This window comes from Myotis brandtii, unplaced genomic scaffold (assembly GCF_000412655.1).
Source record: "Myotis brandtii unplaced genomic scaffold, ASM41265v1 scaffold878, whole genome shotgun sequence".
Classification (NCBI taxonomy): domain Eukaryota; kingdom Metazoa; phylum Chordata; class Mammalia; order Chiroptera; family Vespertilionidae; genus Myotis; species Myotis brandtii.
In genome coordinates this window covers 247625-270364 of record NW_005371588.1, presented here as the reverse complement: position 1 = coordinate 270364, position 22740 = coordinate 247625, and the positions used below count along the sequence as shown (strand labels likewise).

The 22740-nt window shown below is 52.1% G+C and overlaps 1 protein-coding gene across 2 annotated transcripts in view; it reads left to right on the top strand.

The window, feature by feature from the left end:
• PLXNA2 (plexin A2) overlaps positions 1-22740 on the top strand; it is a 195124-nt gene that overhangs the window by 163947 nt on the left and 8437 nt on the right. For both annotated transcript variants that reach the window (XM_005884925.2, XM_014532306.1), the window contains 12 exons: positions 1511-1647; positions 3982-4149; positions 4280-4373; positions 9939-10178; positions 11489-11632; positions 11933-12167; positions 14206-14348; positions 14968-15236; positions 17104-17170; positions 17347-17493; positions 18092-18251; positions 18556-18659. In XM_005884925.2, the coding sequence (XP_005884987.1) occupies positions 1511-1647; positions 3982-4149; positions 4280-4373; positions 9939-10178; positions 11489-11632; positions 11933-12167; positions 14206-14348; positions 14968-15236; positions 17104-17170; positions 17347-17493; positions 18092-18251; positions 18556-18659 (1908 nt within the window). The remainder of the gene's footprint in view (positions 1-1510; positions 1648-3981; positions 4150-4279; positions 4374-9938; positions 10179-11488; positions 11633-11932; positions 12168-14205; positions 14349-14967; positions 15237-17103; positions 17171-17346; positions 17494-18091; positions 18252-18555; positions 18660-22740) is intronic.

Sequence of the window (22740 nt, the reverse complement as noted above, 5' to 3'; positions counted from 1 at the left end):
GGCCAGAGCGCCTGGAGGACCCAATTAAAAAGGTCTAGATTCACCTCAAGCTTTGTTTTCTGCCAAGGATATTGTAAGTAGGAATTTAGCGGGGGGGCCCTTGAAATCCTACAGGACCGTGTCTTTGTGCGGGATCGCAGGAGTAGGGTGTACAAGCGAGTTGCTCTGTGTGTCGGTGTGTTTACACGCAAGTAAGCACACATTCACACCTGAAACCATCTCTCTGTGCGCAGGCAACAGGTAGCAAAACCACAAAGGCCTCCTTTAAGGTGCCTACTGAATCAATAATTTGCCTCCGGGCCCTTAAGTCCCTTTTCTGACACTTACCTACCTGGCTTCATTAAGAAGTATTAGCACCAGCAGGTGGGGACAAACTAGCCTTGCTGAGAGTTTTGAAAAATCCCTAAACCACAAGATGCTGTTCTCTGCAGCATTTTTACTGCTTGTTGTCGGTTCTCCCGTCCCTGCCTTCCTGTCCCGGCATCTGTACCTTTTTCTTGTATTCTTGTCTCTCGGTCTGGAGAGAACCTCGGCCTATCTGCCTCCAGCCTACCCCATCCTCTGCACAGACAGACGGGGTCTTCTGTGAGAGGCAAGTGCAGAAACACCAGATGCAGAGAGAACTGCGGAATGCCAGAGCAGGGAGGAGCTGTAGAGACGCTTTAGTTCACCCTCCTCTCCACAGGGGAGCAAATGAAAGCCCAGGGCGATCCAGAGCCTTGCTTCAGGGCTCATTGCTACTGAGTGGCTAATGGGGACTAGTTCATGCCTGTGTAGTTGCTCAGTTAAATACACTTTCCACTCTGCCCCGCCGCCCTCTGTAGTGGCAGAAGCAAATCCTTCTTGACTCAGGTCGGCTGCCTGATGACATTTCTCCTAAGCTTCAGGCTTAATTTTACAACTTAATGAGCTTACTGAAAAGCCCCAGCCAGCGATGGGCCATCCATCCTCCTGGTGCAAGACGGGGAAGCCATGTCTAACATTCCCTTACAGCCCTCTGCACCAGGGACACTACCGTGTCCTTCACATGCTTAGGGAGGCATGGACAGATGTGCGTGGCCCTTAATGGAGGACGTTAGCCTCAGGGTGGCCCGATCCAGGCAGGGATGCTTTATCCAGCCCTATCGATTTTGTGCCAAAAAAAATCAGTACAGGTTCTAGATAGAGAAGCATTTTCAAATTGTTCTCAATTTGTAAACTAATTGATAGATTAGTCAGTGTCACCTCTGCCTTCCCATCAATGTTATGGGCATGAGACTCCCTGGGGACTTAATTAATTCCAAAGCATGACCTTTCTGTCTTCCCTGGACATGCCTGGAGCCTCTTAGAAAGGGTCTCAGCTCCAGGGGCGGGGCGGGGGGCGGAGAGAGTGTGTGGGATTCAAAAGGGCAGGAAAAGTACCTCCACTCCGAGCATGGACATGGTCCCTCCTTCTGTCCTTAAGTCTAGCCTGTGTCCGTTCCTTTGCACAAAACCTGAGCTGTGATCATTTCTCTGCTTCCTCCCAAAGAACCCTTCCGTGCTGTCCCTCAACCCCATCCGCGGCCCAGAGTCCGGAGGCACCATGGTGACCATCACGGGCCGTTATCTTGGAGCTGGGAGCAGCGTGACTGTGTACCTGGGCAACCAGACCTGCGAGTTCTATGGGTGAGATACGCTCGAAGGAGCGCTGGGAGACTGTCCTTGTGTGGCCTGTGCATGCTCACACATGTGTGCACATGTTCCTATGCATGTCCACACATATATACGCATTTGTGTGCAGGTCCACACATATGTACACACGTTCCTGTGCATGTTCACACGTATATACGCATTCGTGTGCAGGTTCACACATATGGACACACGTTCCTGTGCAGGTTCACACATATATACGCATTTCTGTGCAGGTTCACACATATGCACACATGTTCCTGTGCATGTTCACACATATATACGCATTCATGTGCAGGTTCTCACATATGGACACACGTTCCTGTGCATGTTCACACGTATATACTCATTTGTGTGCAGGTTCACACATATGCACACACGGTCCTGTGCATGCTCACACGTATATACGCATTCAATCTTGGAGCTGGGAGCAGCGTGACTGTGTACCTGGGCAACCAGACCTGCGAGTTCTATGGGTGAGATACGCTCGAAGGAGCGCTGGGAGACTGTCCTTGTGTGGCCTGTGCATGCTCACACATGTGTGCACATGTTCCTATGCATGTCCACACATATATACGCATTTGTGTGCAGGTCCACACATATGTACACACGTTCCTGTGCATGTTCACACATATAAACACATTCGTGTGCAGGTTCACACATATGCACACATGGTCCTGTGCATGTTCACACATATATACACATTCATGTGCAGGTTCTCACATATGGACACACGTTCCTGTGCATGTTCACACGTATATACTCATTTGTGTGCAGGTTCACACATATACACACATGGTCCTGTGCATGTTCACACATATATACACATTCATGTGCAGGTTCACACATATGGACACACGTTCCTGTGCATGTTCACACATATATACACATTTGTGTGCAGGTTCTCACATATGCACACACGGTCCTGTGCATGTTCACACATATATACGCATTTGTGTGCAGGTTCTCACATATGCACACACGGTCCTGTGCATGTTCACACATATATACGCATTTGTGTGCAGGTTCTCACATATGCACACACGGTCCTGTGCATGTTCACACATATATACGCATTTGTGTGCAGGTTCTCACATATGCACACACGGTCCTGTGCATGTTCACACATATATACGCATTTGTGTGCAGGTTCTCACATATGCACACACGGTCCTGTGCATGTTCACACATATATATATATACACATTCGTGTGCAGGTTCACACATATGAACTCACGTTCCTGTGCAGGTTCACACATAATGCACACACGTTCCTGTGCGTGTTCACATATAGGCCTGCCTACCTCCATCCTATGTGCTGCATCCTTGACCCAAACACCATTCTGGTCACATAGCACTAGTCCGTTTACACCTCATGAATCACAGGGCTGGGTACTTCTAAAAATAATGAGAAGTGAGAGCCCTGAGACTGCTGATGAGAAAGGCCCCCAGGAGCTGTCCCGTCACCATCAGGCCACACGTTCATTAGGTCCCCACTGTGGTTACTTGAGAAACATGGACATTGCATGGCCTCGGCCCTCAGCAAGCCAGACTCATCCTCAGGACATCTCTTAGGACTAAAAAATTAAACACCTACTATTTGTCAAATACATTGAATGGGGGTGAGAGAATTCTTAAAGAATCCATGGATGATAACCCAACTTGCCCAGTATTTGATAATCTCCTCCTTGGACCATCAACTCCCTAAGGGCAAGAACTGAGTGTTCACTTTTCTGCATGGTAGGTGCTCAATGAATATTTACTTATTTATGTATGCATTTATATGTTTTTAAATATTTTTACTGATTTCAGAGAGGAAGGAAGAAGGAGAGAGAGAGAGAAACATCAATGATGAGAGAGAATCATTGATCGGCTGCCTCCTGCACGCCCCACACTGGGGATCGAGCCTGCAACCTGGGCATGTGCCCTGACTGGGAATCAAACCATGACCTCCTGGTTCATAGGTCGACACTCAACCACTGAGCCATGCCAGCTGGGCTCAATGAATATTTATTAACTGACTGACTAGACTCTAAGCATCAGTTAAATAGTCATTTTCTAGAAAAATCCAGAAAAGAGAGTGAAGCTCGTGAAGCCCAGCCCCTGCCTCATTCTCTAATCCCCTTCTCCAGCCGCTCCCTCCTAATCAAACCAGAGTTGGATGTCAGGGAAAGAGGATACTGACAAGGGAGGTGTTCCGTAGTATACAGTACATGGGACCAAGGACACGTCCTGGCCACACCCTCGGACTGAGGCAAGCCCCTTTTCCAGCAGAGGGCACCCCGATTGCTCCCGCCTTTCTTCACAACCCTCCTGCTGTCTCCCCACCAGGCGGTCAATGAATGAGATCGTGTGTGTCTCACCCCCATCGTCCAACGGCCAGAGCTGTGTTCCTGTCTTCGTGAGTGTCGACCGAGCCCGTGTGAACAACAGCCTGAAGTTTGAGTACATAGGGGACCCCCAGGTGCAGAGCATCGAGCCGGAGTGGAGCATCGCCAGGTGAGGCACGGCGTGGAGGAATGCACCGCGTGGCATCAGCCTCTCAGCCCAAGTTCGGCTTCTGAGAGGGTCCAGGGGTGAGGTGGTGGCCATTTGAATTTTACCTGACCTAGCCTCTGCTTGTTCCCAGTGGCCACACACCCCTGACCATCACAGGCTCCAACCTGGATGTCATTCAGGAGCCAAGGATCCGAGTCAAGTTTAATGGCAAAGAATCTGTCAATGTGAGTAACCACTGGTCTGCCTGGCCCTCGGCAAACATTGCGTGTATCAGTGTTTTGTAATGTGCTGAGCTCTGTGCTAGGCACTGGATGTAGGAGAAGAAAGGTGGCTCAAGACTGAGCCCAGAATCATGTCCCCAAACGCCTGAGCCTGACAATGATTTTTATAATTATGGCACTAGAGGCCTGATGCACATGCAAGAATGGGCCTTCCTTCCCCTGGCTGCCAGCACCGCCTTCACTCTGACTGGAGCCGCTTTTCCGCCTTCCCATGCTGCCCAGGGCCCTAAGCGGCTGGGGCAGTGTGGAACGCCTGTGTCGTTGCCATGATGACAATGCAAGCGCCCAGCCCCGCCCCTGGCCGCTCAGCGTCTGTGTATACAAATTAACTGCCATCGTTGTTGGGTTAATTTGCATACTCCTGATTGGCTGGTGTGTGTTGCAAAGGTACGGTCAATTTGCATCTTTCTCTTTTATTAGTGTAGATCAGTGATGGTGAACCTATGACACGCGTGTCAGAGGTGACACACGAACTCATTTTTTTGGTTGATTTTTCTTTGTTAAATGGCATTTAAATATATAAAATAAATATCAAAAATATAAGTCTTTGTTTTACTATGGTTGCAAATATCAAAAAATTTCTATATGTGACACGGCACCAGAGTTAAGTTAGGGTTTTACAAAATGCTGACACGCCGAGCTCAAAAGGTTCGCCATCACTGGTGTAGATAGTCATTTCTTGTCAGACGGTGATATAATGAGTGCATCAACCTAGTGCCTCTGAGCTTAAGATGCAGCACAAAAGGGCTCTTGCTGTATGACATGCTCACTCTGAGGTCTGATAAGCAGCAGTGTTGTGAGGGGGTGAAGGAATTCTGACTCCAGATTCAGGTACTTCTGGATTGGAAGCAGGGCACTGCCATTGATTAGCTGAACAACCATGATCAAGTCATCTAACCTCTCTGATCCTCCATCCCCCGTCACTTCATATGGTGCTAAGACTCGCGTGCAGATTGGTCACCTGCAGCCATTGGCCCCCACGAGGTTGGCACTTGACAAATGGTAGTCACTGCATGCGAATAAACCCATGCTGGTTGCTAAGATGATCAGGTTGAACATTTTACTTTACTCCTCTGAGCAGAGCCATGTAATTCAATTTCTTTCATTATGGATTTTTTTGTGATTTTAAAGAAGTTTTCTATCATAAGGGCAGAATGTCTAATATGTTATAAATATTTTAGTTTGTTCTAGTGGCTCTTCTTGGCCAATATTTTCTGAAACGTTATTGTATTTATAATTATAGTCCAGGAGATGCTGGCACTATGAATTATGGCCATTATTTTTCAAATAAATGGCTATCATTACTGCTTCGACCTTGGGGGGATTGACGAGGCTGAGATGCTGATGGGGAGGATGGCTCTATGTCTACCTTCATCTCTGACACATTCCCGGAGTGCTTGAGGCTTCCTTAGGAAACAGAAATGCACTAAATGACAGGATGCTAGAAGGCTGGACCTGGAGGCTCTCAGGGGTCATCTGGGCCTACCCCCTCACAGCTGAGGAAACTGAGGCCAGAAAGGAATAATGACTTGCCCCAACCATGCAGATGACTGGTGGCAGGACCAAGCTAGATCCCAAATATCTGGACTTTTTAAAATATATATATATTTTTATTTATTTCAGACAGGAAAGGAGAGGGAACGGGAGATAGAAACATCAATAATGAGAGAGAATCATTGATCAGCTACCTCCTGCACACCCCCCACTGGGGATGAAGGCGGCAACCTGGGCATGTGCCCTGACTGGGAATCGAACCCTGATCTTCTGGTTCATAGGTCAATGCTCAACCACTGAACTCCTTCATAACTAAACCACATGAGATGCTCCTAGACTTGGAATTCCATCATGCCAGGCGTGGGGACACCTTTTGCAACCTTCTACACCCCATGATCACAGCTTTTTGCGCTAGAGGAGCACATGTCTCCTTATCCTGGGTGTAGAGTGTGACCCCTGGGTAAAGAATCCATGCCCCAACTCCACTTCCAGACTGAGACCACTGCCCCATAGCTCACACACCACCTCCATCTGCCCAACTCCGGGGCCTACGTGGAAGGGAAGAGTGTGAGGGGTAGTCATCTGGGCCTACCCCCTCACAGCTGAGGAAACTGAGGCCAGAAAGGAATAATGACTTGCCCCAACCATGCAGATGACTGGTGGCAGGACCAAGCTAGATCCCAAATATCTGGACTTTTAAAAAAATATATTTTTTTAATTTATTTCAGACAGGAAAGGAGAGGGAGAGAGAGATAGAAACATCAATGATGAGAGAGAATCATTGATCAGCTACCTCCTGCACACCCCCCAATGGGGATGAAGGTGGCAACCTGGGCATGTGCCCTGACCGGGAATCGAACGTTGATCTTCTGGTTCATAGGTCAATGCTCAACCACTGAACTCCTTCATAACTAAACCATATGAGATGCTCCTGACTTGGAATTCCATCATGCCAGGCATGGGGACACCTTTTGCAACCTTCTACACCCCACGATCACAGCTTTTTGTGCTAGAGGAGCACATGTCTCCTTATCCCGGGTGTAGAGTGTGACCCCTGGGTAAAGAATCCGTGCCCCAACTCCACTTCCAGACTGAGACCACTGCCCCATAGCTCACAGACCACCTCCATCTGCCCAACTCCGGGGCCTACGTGGAAGGGAAGAGTGTGAGGGGTAGGAATGGGAATGGCGAGTTCACACTCAGGAGAAATAAAACTCCCCCAAAATTAGGTGCATTTTTAAAATTTAGATTTTATCATTCAGGTATGACAAGGCCAACAGATCAGGAGATGACTGCCATTGGATAGTTTGTTAATACAGATCCTGCCCTGGCGGGTTTGGTTCAGTGGATAGAGCGTCGGCCCACAGACTGAAGGGTCCCGGGTTCAATTCAGTCAAGGACATGTACCTTGGCTGCAGGCTCAATCCCCAGGGTTGGTGATGGTGCATGCAAGAGGCAACCAATGGATGTGTCTCCCTCACATCGATGTTTCTCTCTCTCTGTCTCTCCCCTTCCCTTCCACTCTCTCTAAAAATCAATGGAAAATTATCCTCAGGTGAGGATTAACAAACAACAACAAAATACTCACAGATCCCAAGAAAAGGGGGGCATGCCATGGGGTGTGGGGGATAGGGAGAGGAAGCCGCAGAGGAGGTTAGGAAGCAGAAGGAGGAAAGACAACTATTTTGGTTTCCACAGGAAGGAACTAGCCAGGCAAGGCAGGCAGGTTTGGGGCCAGTTTGGATCACGATCATTTCAATGGGCCGTGGGGCAGAGGGGCCCTGGTTGTCTGGCGCCCAGCCCTGGTAGAGTTAGGGAAGGTGGATAGCTGCCCACAGTGTGGAAGGAGGTGGTTGGGGTGTGGTCTGATGAGCTGTCTGCCTTAGAAAGCACGCTCTAGCAGGCAGCACGCTGTTGATGGTCCCTAGGGATTGGCGAGTCTGGGGAGGGGCAGTCCCTTCAGAGTCAGCAAGGCCCAGATGTGAAAGCATCAGACACAGACAGTACGAGGCACAGTTCACATGGCACAGGGGGAATTTGGGAGCGTGAGGATGTGCCTGATGAGGTCGGCCTCCAAGGCTGACGCTTGGTCCCGGAGAAGCCACTGAAGAGAAGCCTGGGCTGGGGCCCTCAGCTTCAGTAGTGACCTGCCTGGGGCCTGCAGGCGGGCAGATGGAGAGGGAGGGCCAGCTCCACAGCGGGAAGCCCGTGACCTCTGCCCTGGGCCTTCCCCTCAGGGTAGTGGGAGAGAAGCGCTGGGCCCCTCAGCCCAGCCTGGGCCCCATGGCAGTCTCAGCCGACTGGGCCATGAAGCAGCCCCTAGTGAAAAGTGAGAAGGGCCAAAGCCAAGGCCGCAAAACCCCAAGGAATGTCTGGCAAACAAAATGCCGATGCAGCACCGGGCAGGAAGCAAACAGAGGCCGCTTGTTTGGGAGTGATCTGCGTGTTCGCGGAGGAGCCCAGTCTGGGGAACTGGAAAGAGCGGGGAAGAAGGTGGGGTGGGGAGGGAAGAGAGGCACCCTGGCTGCGTGTCTGCCCGCAAAGCCCGGGGTTTCAGTCTCCCTGGCTCGACTCTACCCTTAGACTGCACCCCCATTTTCCTCGCGCCAGAGTGTCCCCAGCTGGAACATGAAAGGGACATTGGGCTTCTAAGGGCTGCTGAAGTGTGAGCTGAAAAGGGTGGGGGTGGGGACTGACCTCCAAGATAGCAGGAAGCCCTCGGTGAGCTGTTGATTGAAACACAAATGGCCTCTGGGAGCAGAGGGTTAACGCTTGGCCTGGGAGCTCTGACCTCATCTCTGTGCCAGTGGCAGCCTTTTCGCAGTTTCACACATGGCCTTGTTTTCTGAGCATGAAGTCCATGTATGCGTATGTTGGCCAGACACACATGTGCGGACCTGCCAGGACAGTGTGTACTTGAGCAGGCCGAGTTCTCACAGATGCCCTTGGCTGTTGCTGGGACACCGTGGCTCCCAAGACCGAAACTGAGCCGGGAGCTAGGAGTCCAGGTTTCTTCCCAAGCCCCACGCGGGTCCCGTAGTGGTTTCTTCATTCCAGCTGCGGCCTCGGGCAGCCCCAGTTCTAAGCCAGAGGAGAGCATGACACACCTCATGCTAAGGAGGGGTCAGCCCAGCTAGGATTTTATTTGGGAGACCAGCATCCACCAATAAAGAAAGGACATTCCAAACTCAGTGTCCACACCAAGGCTACATTCCCTCGAAGTTAGGGGACTTGGTTGGAAAGGAGAGGGATTCTACGTAGAACATTTAAAGAGTTGAAGACTCCTTTTCATGAATCAATGTAGTCAGTAAACATTAACTGAACACCTACTATGTGCCGGCAAAGTGCTTATCTCACACTATGTCCGGCTCCACCCCCAGCTCCCCTCCATACTCACACTCACACCCAGCACTGCATCCCACGTTTTCCTCAAACCTTCTATGCTCTCATCCTGGGCCTTTGCTGGGATTTGTTCCCCTCTCCCTCCCTCTCCTTGTCTAGGTAAGTCCCACTCATTCTTCAGATTAAATTTCATTTATTTCTTCCCTGGGGAAGCTCCCGTGAACCGTGTGCACTCACACACATGCTCATGGCCACACACTGACAGTCCCCTGTACCTGGTACCACCCCACCAGGACCTTCCTCATATCCATTCGTCCCCCTCCTGCGTTCTCAGTCCTCTGCCAGGACTGTATCATGCTTGAATCATTCGTCTCCCCCTGTAGACTGTGACTATTCACCAGGTAGCCCCAACTCCTAGCACAACACCTGCCACAAAGGAGGCGCTCAGGTGAGGTTGGTGAATGAATGAATGAATGAATGAATGAATGAATAAGGTTAAAATGCAACCCCCCAAAAATTAGTCTCACAGCCCTTTTCTTCAAGGGATTCACTATCTAATGAAGACAAGCAGTAGCCTAATAGTAATGGCCAAAGCAAGCAGAGGGTGGGAGGGGCCCCGCAGACCCCCAGTCGCTTGCTAGGCGCTTGAATGCTGCTCTCTGGGCCTTGTAGGTGTGTAAAGTTGTGAACAACACCACCCTCACCTGCCTGGCACCCTCTCTGACCACGGACTACCGGCCCGGCCTGGACACTGTGGAACGGCCAGACGAGTTTGGCTTTGTCTTTAACAATGTCCAGTCCTTGCTCATTTACAATGACACCAAGTTCATCTACTACCCCAACCCAACCTTTGAACTTCTCAGCCCCACTGGAGTCTTGAATCAGAAGCCAGGATCCCCCATCATTCTGAAGGTAGGAACGTGGGGAGGGCGGGGATGGTAGAGAACATCCTCTCTCTTTGCCTTTTATGTTCTCTTTTCTACACAGGATGGACTCGCAAAGCTGTCCTCTCCCTGTAAAGGGAGCTTATTTGTAGATATGGACCCATCAGGCGATGTACAGGGTGGGGCAATGTAGCTTTACAGTTGTGAGTATGCAGAACACAGAATTTATTCTTGTGTTATTATTATTCTACTAGAGGCCCAGTGCACAAAATTCGTGCACTGGGGAGGGAGCAGTGGGCCTCAGCTCGGCCTGCACCCTCTCGTAGTCCAGGACCCCTCAGGGGATGTCTGCCTGCCGGCTTCTCGCAATCCAGGATCCCTTGCTCCTTACCAGCAGGCTCCTTACCGCTCGGCTTCTGGCTGAGCGGTGCTCCCCCTGTAGGAGCGCACTGACCAGCAGGGGGCAGCTCCTACATTGAGCGTCTGCCCCCTAGTGGTCAGTGCGCATCATAGCGACCGGTCGTTCTGGTTGTTCCGCCATAATGGTCGCTTAGGCTTTTATTATATAGATTCTTTTCCATAGGAACAACTGTCAGCCTACCTTTGCCCCACCCTGTATCTTGCACCTGGGATTCCCGAGAAACACTATGGAGTATTGCTGCTTGTTCTCGTGAACCTTGGGACCCAAAAGGGCTGCCGTGAACTTGAAAGTCACTATTGCCTTTCTTGACCGCTGTTGTGGCCACTGTAACCTGTGCACATATATTTCAGGAGGTCACGTCCCTGGGACAAGTGTTCTGTTAGTCCACCACTTCCATTGATACCCTAGGTGTCCTCCCCAAATTTTCACGTGTTTAGTGTTCTGTCTCCCCTTCCTCTCTCTTTCCGACTCTCTTCCTCCTTCTTTCTCTCCTCCGTCCGCTCTCTTTCTCTCTTTGAACTTGAAAGTCACTATTGCCTTTCTTGACCGCTGTTGTGGCCACTGTAACCTGTGCACATATATTTCAGGAGGTCACGTCCCTGGGACAAGTGTTTTGTTAGTCCACCACTTCCATTGATACCTGAGGTGTCCTCCCCAAATTTTCACTTGTTTAGTGTTCTGTCTCCCCTTCCTCTCTCTTTCCGACTGTCTTCCTCCTTCTTTCTCTCCTCCATTGTCTTTCTCTCTAAATTGTGGCTGTTTGAAGTCCTCTCAAAACTTACCATGGAGTCACCCACTGGTTTTTGCACTGCTGCCCTTCCCTCCTTAATCTATCCCCTTCACCTTTTTTTGAAAAAGGCAATTAACTTCTGAGCGCATGTGTCAATTATTCCTATTAAGATGACTGTTATCTACAGGGCAAAAACCTCTGCCCTCCTGCCTCTGGAGGTGCCAAACTCAATTACACGGTGCTGATTGGAGAGACCCCGTGTGCCGTCACTGTGTCCGAGACACAGCTCCTCTGCGAGCCCCCCAACCTCACGGGGCAGCACAAGGTCATGGTGAGTGTTCCCTGTTCTTCATATTATGTCCTCCCCTCTTCACCATACATATGTGATCTGCCCTAACAAAGGCTCTCTCTTCCTTCTAGTCCATATCCCTCTCCATGTCCTGCATGAAAATGGGAAATGGATAGCAGTTGAGAACACAAAAACAGGGGGAGGGGGACTAGATAATCAGCAGGATGTTGTTTTGAATACAGACTGCACTGTGTGGTTGTGGTCTCTCGTGTCCTTTCTGAAACGATGAGGATCCGATGGCATGCCAGGGCTCTACAGCATCTGTGTGTGTGCCATGCGCAGGTTCACGTGGGCGGGATGGTGTTCTCTCCGGGCTCGGTGAGTGTCGTCTCAGACAGCTTGCTGACCCTGCCAGCCATCGTCAGCATCGCGGCGGGCGGCAGCCTCCTCCTCATCATCGTCATCATCGTCCTCATCGCCTACAAGCGGAAGTCTCGAGAAAACGACCTCACGCTGAAGAGGCTCCAGATGCAGATGGACAACCTGGAGTCCCGTGTGGCCCTGGAGTGTAAGGAAGGTGCGTGGAGGCACTCTGTCTTTAGCGAACTGACTACCTCCCTCCTTACCAACAGCGCTCATCTTTACTTCCATCCTCCCCACCCCAGCCATTGTGCTCCACTTTGACCTCTGTTTCCTGTGCCTTTGGGACCAGAGAAGTCCTGTTAATGCCCACAGTGAGGCCCAGGCCTGATCGCATTGTTCTGTCCCCTGCCCCGACGCGTGCCTCAGTCTGGCTGCCTTCATCTCCCTCTCAGGGCCCCAGTCCCCCTCCAGGAGAATCTCAGCCTCCCGATCCCCGATGTGGGAGGGCCTGGCCCCTTTTGCAGAAGGCCCTGGGCACGTGGAAGGGGCAGCAGCAGGAACGGCAGGAGCATCTCACCTGCCTCCCACTCCAGGGTTTGTTTTCCTTCCGTGCAGCAGGCTGAGCGCTCTGAAGCTGCGCTTGTGGTGTCCTTGGCCATGGACGTGTGTGGGAGTGGAGAGTGTGTGTTTTTCCATCTCCGGTCTCCCACGCAACCACAGCCGCGAGGCAGTGAGTGTACCTGCCGTCCCCGGGGGCTGAGGACCCAGTGAGCTCTCTGGGTAAACATTTCCATTAGGAATCAAAACATTTCTTCTTTTGCTGCAAACGTCAGGATCAGAAACAAGCCCCCTGCTGGATGAGAGGGAAGAGCTGGGCTGAGCAAAGGTGGTCAGGGGCTCCTCCCGGTGCCAGGGCTGGGGAGGAGGGGAGAGGAGGGTACCAGGAGACAGGCCTGCTGCCAAGCAGGTGTTCCCCTGTCGGTTGAGGGCCAAATGGCCAGGGTGCCCCAAGGCTGGGTTTGGTTTTGTTCTCAGTTTCTCATGTATATGAGTGTGTGTGTGAAAATACACATAACACAAACTTTACCATTTTAACCCTCACTGTCTCTACACCCCAGGGCTCTCCCCTCCTCCCGTTCCGTGGCATTAAGTACATTAATGCCATCACCACCATCCATCTCCAGAACTTTCTCAATCCCAACTATAACACTGTATTCACTAAGCAATAACCCCCCCTGTGTCTCTACACCCCAGGGCTCTCCCCTCCTCCCGTTCCATGGCATTAAGTACATTCACGTTGTACAGCCATCACCACCATCCATTTCCAGAACTCTGCCCTTGGCAACTGCCATTCTACTTTCTGTCCCATGAGATTGACAACTCTAGGGTCCTCACATAAGTGGAATCATATGGTACTTGTCCTTTGGTCCCTGGCTTATTTCACTTAGCCTAATGTCTTCCCAATTCATCCATGTTGTAGCACGTGTCAAACTATCATTCCACTTTAAGGCTGAATAATATTCCACTGACTGTATAGACCACATTTTGCTTCTCCATTCATCTTCTACATTTGGGTTATTTCCACCCCAATGTTGTGAATAATGCTGCTGTGAACATGAGTGTACAAGTATCTGTTCAAACTCCTGCTTTCAGTTCTTTGGGGTAGATACCTAGGAGCGGAATTGCTGGGTCACATGGTAATTCTATGTTTAATTTTTTAAGGAACTACCGAATTGTTTTCGAAAGTGACAGCACCTATTTGCATTCCTCCCTACAATATGTGATGGTTCCAATATTTCCACATCCTTGCCAACATTTGTGATTTTCCATTTTTTTGTAATAGCCACACTATCTCATGGTGGTTTTGATTTTTACTGTCCCCCAAGCTTTTGCATCTTGATTTATTCTCTTACTTGAAAAGGGGGGGTCAAAGCTTCCTGTTTTGGTCTTTGCTTGGCCACTCACCTGCTTTCAGCACCTGTAGCACGGCATTCTTCCTTTTCCTTGTCATACGTACAAAGAAAATTAAAAATTATAAACACCAAAAAGGAAATAACATAGAAATCACCCATATTCCCACCACCTAAGAAAAGCAGCCTGGAGAGACCCCATCCCCTCTGGAGATGTACCCCTATAACCCTCCCTGTCTGTACTCCAGGCCCCCCTCCTTCTTCACAAACTTCTTCTCCCACCTTCCCCTTTCTGCTGGGGTTCCCGTCCTGAGCCTCCCTGTCTCTACTGCCCTTTTGTAGCTTTTGCTGAACTCCAGACAGACATCATTGAGCTGACCAGCGACCTGGACCGCTCAGGAATCCCCTACCTGGACTATCGTACCTATGCCATGCGCGTCCTGTTCCCCGGCATCGAGGACCATCCTGTCCTGCGGGAGCTGGAGGTAACACCCGCCTCCCTGGCCCAGCCACACAGTAGGGACGCAGCGCCTGGGTGTCCTAGGACAGGCCGATGGGGCCCGGCAGCTCAGAGAAAAATGAGGAGGGGACACAGCTGGTGACAGCATCACCTCAACAGGCACAGTTCCAATTGGGAAGATCACGGCCAGGGGGGGACCCAGCCTCTGGGGTGACTCCAGGGCGAGGCTCATTGTTTGTCATTTTTAAATGAATACCTGAATTCATTAACTACAATTCTGCCTCATTTTCCAATGGATCTAAGCTGGCTTAGGGAAAGGCATAGAATTCTGTGAGGTTTGTTGGTTGGTTTGTCTTATTGAAGATGATAAAACAGGACAGAGATGAAGGGGAGACTAGTAAACGGAGCGGGTTTTGTGGGGTGTCTCCTATCATATCCTTGGGAGAACCAGGTGGATGGCATCTGCACCCAGGGCCCCGCCTGGAGCCCAACCCTCCCAACCCAGGAGAAGGTCAGAGCAGACGGTGGGCTTCAGAGCCCGGCCATGCCTACATCCTCTTGGGTGGGGGGAAGACCCTCAGGGAGAGCGGGGCCAGGAGGCCAGGAGCTGTCCGCTGAGGGTGTCCCCGCCCCGCCCGCCCCAGGTGCAGGGCAACGGGCAGCAGCATGTGGAGAAGGCGCTGAAGCTCTTCGCCCAGCTCATCAACAACAAGGTCTTCCTGCTGACCTTCATCCGCACCCTGGAGCTGCAGCGCAGCTTCTCCATGCGCGACCGCGGCAACGTGGCCTCGCTCATCATGACCGGCCTGCAGGGCCGCCTGGAGTACGCCACCGACGTGCTCAAGCAGCTGCTCTCCGACCTCATCGACAAGAACCTGGAGAACAAGAACCACCCCAAGCTGCTGCTCCGGAGGTGAGCTGAGGCCAGGCCCGGAGGGCGGCGGGTGTGACCAGGGGCACCGCCCGTGAGAGCAGGTCCCGGAGATGACCCCAAGCTGCTGCTCCGGAGGTGAGCTGAGGCCAGGGACACCGCCCGTGAGAGCAGGTCCCGTAGATAGTACCAGAGGGTTCCTCCCAGAAAGGCCTGTGTCCGCACATCCCACAGAACAGAATCCATCTCCCGGGCACCGTGGAGTGTCTGCAGCTGCTAAACCCGATGGAGAAGCACAGGCCTTGGCTTGCATCTGGGCTTGAACTCCAGCTCCACCACCGACTGGCTGTGTACACGTGGGCCGGTGATATGGCCTCTGCCGTTTAGTTTCCTCGGGATAAAACGACACTGAGAGCACCTGTTTCACCATCTCTGTCCCTCCCTGCGTGTCCAGAGCTGTGCTGTCCAACATGGTAGCCACATGTGACCATCCATTACAACGAAACAAAACGTGTCATTCAGCCCCTCCATCACACTAGCCACCTTCCACCAGTGTCACCACATCCCGGCCAAAGGAGAGCATTTGCATCCAGCAGAAGGCCCTAGTGGACAGCAGCAGGCTAGAGACTTGGTGTGGCCTGAGCCTCCCGGGCCCAGCGTCTTGGACCTGAATCACCAGCATCCACCACATGCCCCCTGCCCAGTTGCCATTCTCCTGGCAGAGGAGAGGGCTGGAGACCTTGGGGCCCATCCCTAGAGCTCACCCTCTGGAGCTGTGGGAAGCAGAGCACAGTTTTGGAAGGCACCACGCCTATGTCGCCGCCTTCCCTTTAGCCTCCTCCGAGCAAGGGCGCAGGCTTCCAGGCCCCACGTGGGATGAGAAGGGAGAAAGAATGGCTTTGTTATATGACGACTGAGCCTCTATCCTGCCAATCTGAGCATTAGCAACTCTCATTAAGAACCGTTGTATTTAAATTAGAGCTAATCTCAGGCACAATGCAGGAGAGGGTGCTGGGAGGGGCCCGGGAGAGAGCTGCAATTTCTCCCGCATCGGCACTCTCTCCCAGGCCCTGATCGCTGAGCAGCCTGGCAAATGCCTGGGATTTACTGCAACCAGAGGGTATAATTTGCACCACGTGCGGGGAGTTAAAATGCCCCTCCACGTCCCCATCGCTGAGGACCTGTCACAGCTGCTTTGTTCCTTCCCAAGTCCCCAGACCTGCAGCCCAGGATGGGGGCGGGGATGGGTGGTGCTTGCAGAAGCAGGTCCCCCCTCAGTGAAACACACACACTGCTCTCTACCAGAGGGGCTGGGATCCAAGATCCCCCCCTGACCCCAGTGACCCCACCTGGCAGGATACCAGGTGGTATTCTTAGCACTTTACATCTATTAACTCCTTCAACCCTGACAGCGATCCTGTGGGCTAAATGATGATGATGATTTAGAGATGGGGAAACAGAACTCAGAGAGGTGAGCTCACTGGCCCAAGGTCGCACAGCCAGTACATGGCAGAGCCAGGATTTGAACCCAGGCAGCCTGACTCTGAGTGTTGGAGGGCAGGTACCAGGTACCTTCTGGACGTGTGAACTGGAGTACAGTGTTCCGGCATGCAAGCAATCCCAGAGGGACAGGAGGGAGGAGGGAGAACTGGTTCTTTGTAGCCCTCGGGGGTGGGGGGCCGGGCACCTTTATCTGCAGGCGGCAGCACCACTCCTTCATCACGGGGAATTGAGGCCCGGAAAGAAGAAATTTCTGTCTGGCCCAAGGTCCCACTGTGGTTACTGGCTGAGTTTGCTAGGACCTGGGTGTCCTGGCTCTCAGCCCTGTGTCCTTCCGTGCCCCCAGCAACCCAGGCCCTGCCCTGAGACCCCTCCTAAAGGTCTGTCCCTGTCCCTTCTCCCTCCCCAGGACAGAGTCAGTGGCTGAGAAGATGCTGACCAACTGGTTTGCCTTCCTCCTGCACAAGTTCCTGAAGGTGAGTGGGAGTGAGACGGGAGCCGCCGTTGAGAGCGAGATGGGGGGCCGCTCCTCTGGGCCTGCCCCCGGGGCTGCATGGGGACCGCTCAGGAGCAGGGCCCCACCTGGCCGGGTGGTCGGGAGAGGAGGGAGGAGGCTGGTGCTGCCACACGCCCGCCCCGCCTGTGCCCGCAGGAGTGCGCAGCCGAGCCGCTCTTCATGCTCTACTGCGCCATCAAGCAGCAGATGGAGAAGGGCCCCATCGACGCCATCACGGGCGAGGCCCGCTACTCCCTGAGCGAGGACAAGCTCATCCGCCAGCAGATCGAGTACAAGACCCTGGTGAGGAGGCCCGGAGCTCGGGGGACAGCGCCAACCCCCTGCCCTGATCTCTACCTCACCCTCTGACCACACAGCCAGTCTGAGGGGGTCGATAAAGAGGCCAGGAGACTGACCAGCCTGGGAGCAAGTCCAAGTGCACCAAGGGCAGGCAGACCGCCTGGGTGCCTTCTCGCCATCTCAGTTGGTGGGCCCAAAGTGCTCTTGGTGCCTCAGTTTACCCTAGACAACATAGGGTGGAGAAAACATATCACCCACCCTTAGGTATGAGGAAATTGGCATCATGGGAAAGAGCGTGGGTCTGTGGATTCCTAATAGAGAAGCTTCGGGGAAGGGACCATCTCAGAAGCCAGGACGCCTGGGTCCAGGGCACAGCAGCCCCCAGCCATCCAGGAGCTAGGAAGTCGAGTCCCGGTTCTCTGAGAAAGGACAGGCGGGCAGAATGGCTCAGGTTGTTGTTGGCAGATGGCAGGGAGGTGAACGAAAGTGAAGCACAGACAGAGAGGCACCCCACGTGCCCAGGAAGGGAGGGGGCCTTGGACAGAGTTACCTCGTCTCCTCCCTCAACTCCCTCCGGCTCCCCCTCTCTGGCCACTTGCAGATCCTGAACTGCGTCAACCCCGACAACGAGAACAGTCCGGAGATCCCAGTGAAGGTGTTGAACTGTGACACCATCACGCAGGTCAAGGAGAAGATCCTCGACGCCATCTACAAGAACGTGCCCTACTCCCAGCGGCCGAGGGCCGTGGACATGGACTTGGGTAGGAGGCCTGGCTTGGAGCATGGGGCAGGCGTGGGCAGGGGTGGGGGGGTGTGGCTTCCAAGGAGGGCATTTGGGCTGTGGCATGACTGGGTGTGGGGCAGCCTGAACTACTGCTCAGATGGGGCCGCCTTTGGTGAGGCCCACACGTCTGCCCAGCTGTCTGGACCCCATGGAGGCCTAGATGCCTTAGGTGCTACCATTGCACCAGCTCGAGGGATCTGGGGCTGCAGGTCCCTAGAGAAGGTAGGACTGGGTGATCCTGGCTGGCAGCCCCACCCCCTCACAGTGACCCCTCCACCCAGAGTGGCGTCAAGGCCGGATCGCCAGGGTCGTGCTGCAAGACGAGGACATTACCACCAAGATCGAGGGCGACTGGAAGCGGCTCAACACACTGATGCATTACCAGGTGAGGGGGGGCCTCTCGGTGTGGGAGGCGGCTTTGCTTCAGGACCTCTGTCCCAAATGTCCCCTCCCCTCCAAGGTTGGCTCCTCGGCCCTGAAAAGCCTAAAAGGGGTTTTCTGAACTTGCCTTTTCCCCTTCTCCCGGATCCTAGAGCAGTGACTCTCAGCCACGGCTGCCCATTAGAATTACTGGGGGAACTTATCAAACATGAGCACCAGGCCCACCTGAGAAACTGACTGACTGGCCTGGGGTGAGGCCAGGCATTGCTATCCTGGAGGCCCTGCCTCTGCAGGGAAATTGCATGTTGTAAAGTCCGCCTCGAAGGTAACCACTGTAGGTGCCTCATACAGTTTACGCTTCTCGCGCGCAGCAAAGCAGGAAATTGGATAGACAAAGTCCGCCTCGAAGGTAACCACTGTAGGTGCCTCATGCAGTTTACCCTTCTCGAGTGCAGCAAAGCAGGAAATTGGATGGACCAGTGGTCGGCAAACTGCGGCCCCTTGAGTGTGGCTCTTCCACAAAATACCACGTGCGGGCGCGCACGTACAGTGCGATTGAAACTTCGTGGCCACACTCAAGGGGCCAAAGAGCCGAATGTGGCTCGCGAGCCGCAGTTTGCCAACCACTGGGATAGACTTGACTTCAGGTCTTACATTCTGCCACTTGCTCGATGACGTCCTTGGGGAAATGATTGAAGCTCTCGTCCTCCTTATCTGTAAAATAGGGTTAATGGTGATCCCTGCCCCTTAAAGTCCTGTGGAATAGGTTAAATGCAGCAGGTAAAGTGTTTAGCACACCGGCAGAACTCAACTACCTGTTGAATGAACAATAATAAAAAAAAATCCCCAAATCCCAGCCCTCGCCGGTTTGGTTCAGTGGAAAGAGCGTTAGCTTGTGGACTGAAGGGTCCAGGGTTCGATTCTAGTCAAGGGCATGTACCTCGGTTGCAGGCTGGATCCCTGGTCCTGATCAGAGCGAGTGCGAGAGGCAACCAACTGATGTGTCTTTCACATCGATGTTTCTCTCTCTCTGTCTCTACTCCTCCCTTCCGCTCTCTCTAAAAAAAATCAATGGAAAAATATCCTCGGGTGAGGATTAACAACAACGACAAAAAACCAAACAAACCATTTTAAAGAAAGAAAATATAATTTTTAAAAAATCCCAGCAAAAGAAGAAAAGATCCAGGAGGTATCCCCTCCTCCTTCCCCTCCCATGGTAACCATTCCGGGCTCGGGCCTCTGTAAGAGTAAGCACAGGTAGGCAGGTGGGGATTCAGGAAAAATTATAAAATAGAAGCTGAAAATGAGAGACACCAAGGGAAATTAAACCAACCAGAGGAAGTGCCTGAGGCTGCAAGGCCCACTGGGACTGCCTGACTAATAACATCCTCCTATGCCCGCGCCTCACACGGGAGGGTGCCGGGGGCTGGCAGGCTCGGCTCTGAGGCACCGAGTTGCCAATGACCAGGAGATCGGGGACCTTCACAGCCACAGGAGCTGACTGGGGGCCTCCAGGGGCCCTGGGGAACCCCTGAGCCGCTCCTCTCCAAGCTGCATCCCCCTGTGGGCCTGCATCACTGCCCCAGACAGGAGGAGTGTGCTGCAGTGGGAGGAGAAAGGGCTTTGCGACCTGTACTTATTGAAATCCCTGCTTCCCCACTCACCGATGGTGTGACTTTAATCTCTCCGAAACTCGGGCTTCCCGTCTGTGTGATGAAAATAACAACCCAACTGTGAAGGCGGTTGGAAGGATTAGAAACAACAGGTGAGGTGCCCAGGATGCATACTCACATCCACGGAGCCACAAACATTCGTGTTGATCCCACCCACCCCGGCTTCGCGGTGCTTAATGTATTCTGCAGAACAGTTGTAATGAACCAACTTGAGCTGGAGAAGAAAGTGCCAAACAGAGTAAGCATCCTGCCCCCCGAGTTATTAGTGTCTCCAGGGCAGGAGTGAGGCCTCTCTTCTCTGCCCGTGATGCCCTAACGCTGTGACTGGGCTGTCCGTCCGATGGCCCTCGATCAGAAGAATGGAATATTCTATTCTTACAGTGGCTCGTCACACAAAGCACTTCCAATTCCCTGATGCCATTTGTCATTCATGTATTCATTCATTCCTCAAATATTTACTGAGCTTTACTGAGTGTGCAGCACGTCCCACATGCTAGCCCTGAGTGACAGGGGACCTCAGGGATTATTCCTCCCTTTGGGGGCCGGAGATGATGCCGCTGCTCATAATAACAGCACTGATGCCAACTCTCACCGAGTGCTCGCGGGGCACCAGGCTCGGCCCGCAGCCTTTGATCTGCACAACAAACCTAGACAAGATGATTATCCCCTTGGACAAAAGAGACCACTGAGGCACGGAGCGGTGAAGTGGCTTTCCTGGAATAATGTAGCCAGGAAGTGGCAGAGCCAAGGTCAGACCCAGCCAGGCATCCTGACCATGGACTCGCACTGCCTGTTGGCCAAGAGAAAGACTGAGGACGAGAGATTTGGGGACGAGACCTGGAATTGAGTCGAACTGTGCTCATTCGGGGGCATCGGTGACTCTTCCTTTAGGTGACAACAAGTGGTAAACGATAAATAATCTGTCCTTTCTGGGGGTGTAACCTCCTGCCCCCAGGCTTTCAGAGTATCATTTCTAGGCCGTCAGGGGCAAGGAGAGTTCCTGAAAGACGGAATGCAGAGTTCCCCCTGGTTCCAGACCTGGTGCTGATGCTGCAAACTGCTGGAGGTCCTGAGGGCAGCTCGGCTGGGCATCAGGGAGCTTGGCACCTCTCGGGCCTGTGCCCAGGCAGGACCCTGTAGCTTTAGGCCATCAGGTCAAAGATTGCCCTCCAGTTACCCTCCCCGGAGTCAAAGGTCCTTGGAGCTCCCAGGGCAGAAAATCTGCATAATCTTAATTAACAGAGAGATGTTAACATCTTCCTGGGCTCCTGCAGATTTATGGGGAGGGTAAAATTAAACACCACCACTAAAACCAGCTATCGGGGAATCTCGTTAGCGCTAATGTTCATTTATAGTTCGACTTCCCAACATCTAATTCTTTTTTGGTGGGAGAGAAGGACTGACAATTTAAGACCCAGAAAGATGGTTTTATGACTCGTGCAGCTATAAATCAAACTTATAAAGTTCATAAAAATTGTTAAAATAAAAAATGGTTTAATAGGAATGTTTTATGGCCCATAACATTATTATAGCTATTTTATTCCCTCTGCGTTAGGGGTTTAATTGGATCATCACAATTCTGGGGATTCTCCGTTTTTATTGGATGGAGGGTAATCTTAAATCACAATGGCCCCAAATGTCTTCAATATGGCTCCTCATTTATCAGCCCTTGCCCTCCAGGCTGGGTGCTGCGCTGGGCACCCTCACAGAGAACTGGGCAAGACAGCGTCTTTTTCTCTGAGTCGCCAAGAGCAGCCATTCTGTGTGAGGAACTCTTCAAGGTGGCCCAGGCATTGTAGGACCCGGGCCAGAAAGAAATCCGAGCCAGAAAGGAAAATGGACTTCAGACCAGTGTGACTGGAAATAAAATCCCAATGAGGGTGTAATGAGGAGAACCGGTGCTCTGGGGCCGGCAGACCTGGCTGTGGACGGTGTCTCTCCAGGTGCTCAGGGTGTGACCTTGTAAGATGCTGCTTATCCCCTTGATGCTTCGATTCCCTCTTCTGAAAAATGGGAATCACTGTCCGTAACTCACAAGGTTGAAGGGGGCCGGTTCTAGCCCAGCACTGCCCAATAAAAATATGATGCAAGCCACATTTACATTTTTACTAAAAATACACTGATGAAATTAATGTCAAGAATATATCTATTTGACCCAACAGATCTGAAATAATTAGCACTTCAGCATGCAATAAAAATAAAAATTATCAATGAGATAGTTTTGTATTTTTTTTTCATGCTGAGTCATTGAAACCCAGTGTATACCGAACACTTATTTATTTATTTATAATCCTCACCTGAGGATATTTTTTCCATTGATTCTGAGAGAGAGTGGAAGGGAGGCAGGGGGAGAGAGAAACATCGATGTGAGAGAGACACATCGGCTAATTGCCTCCTGCATGTGCCCTGATC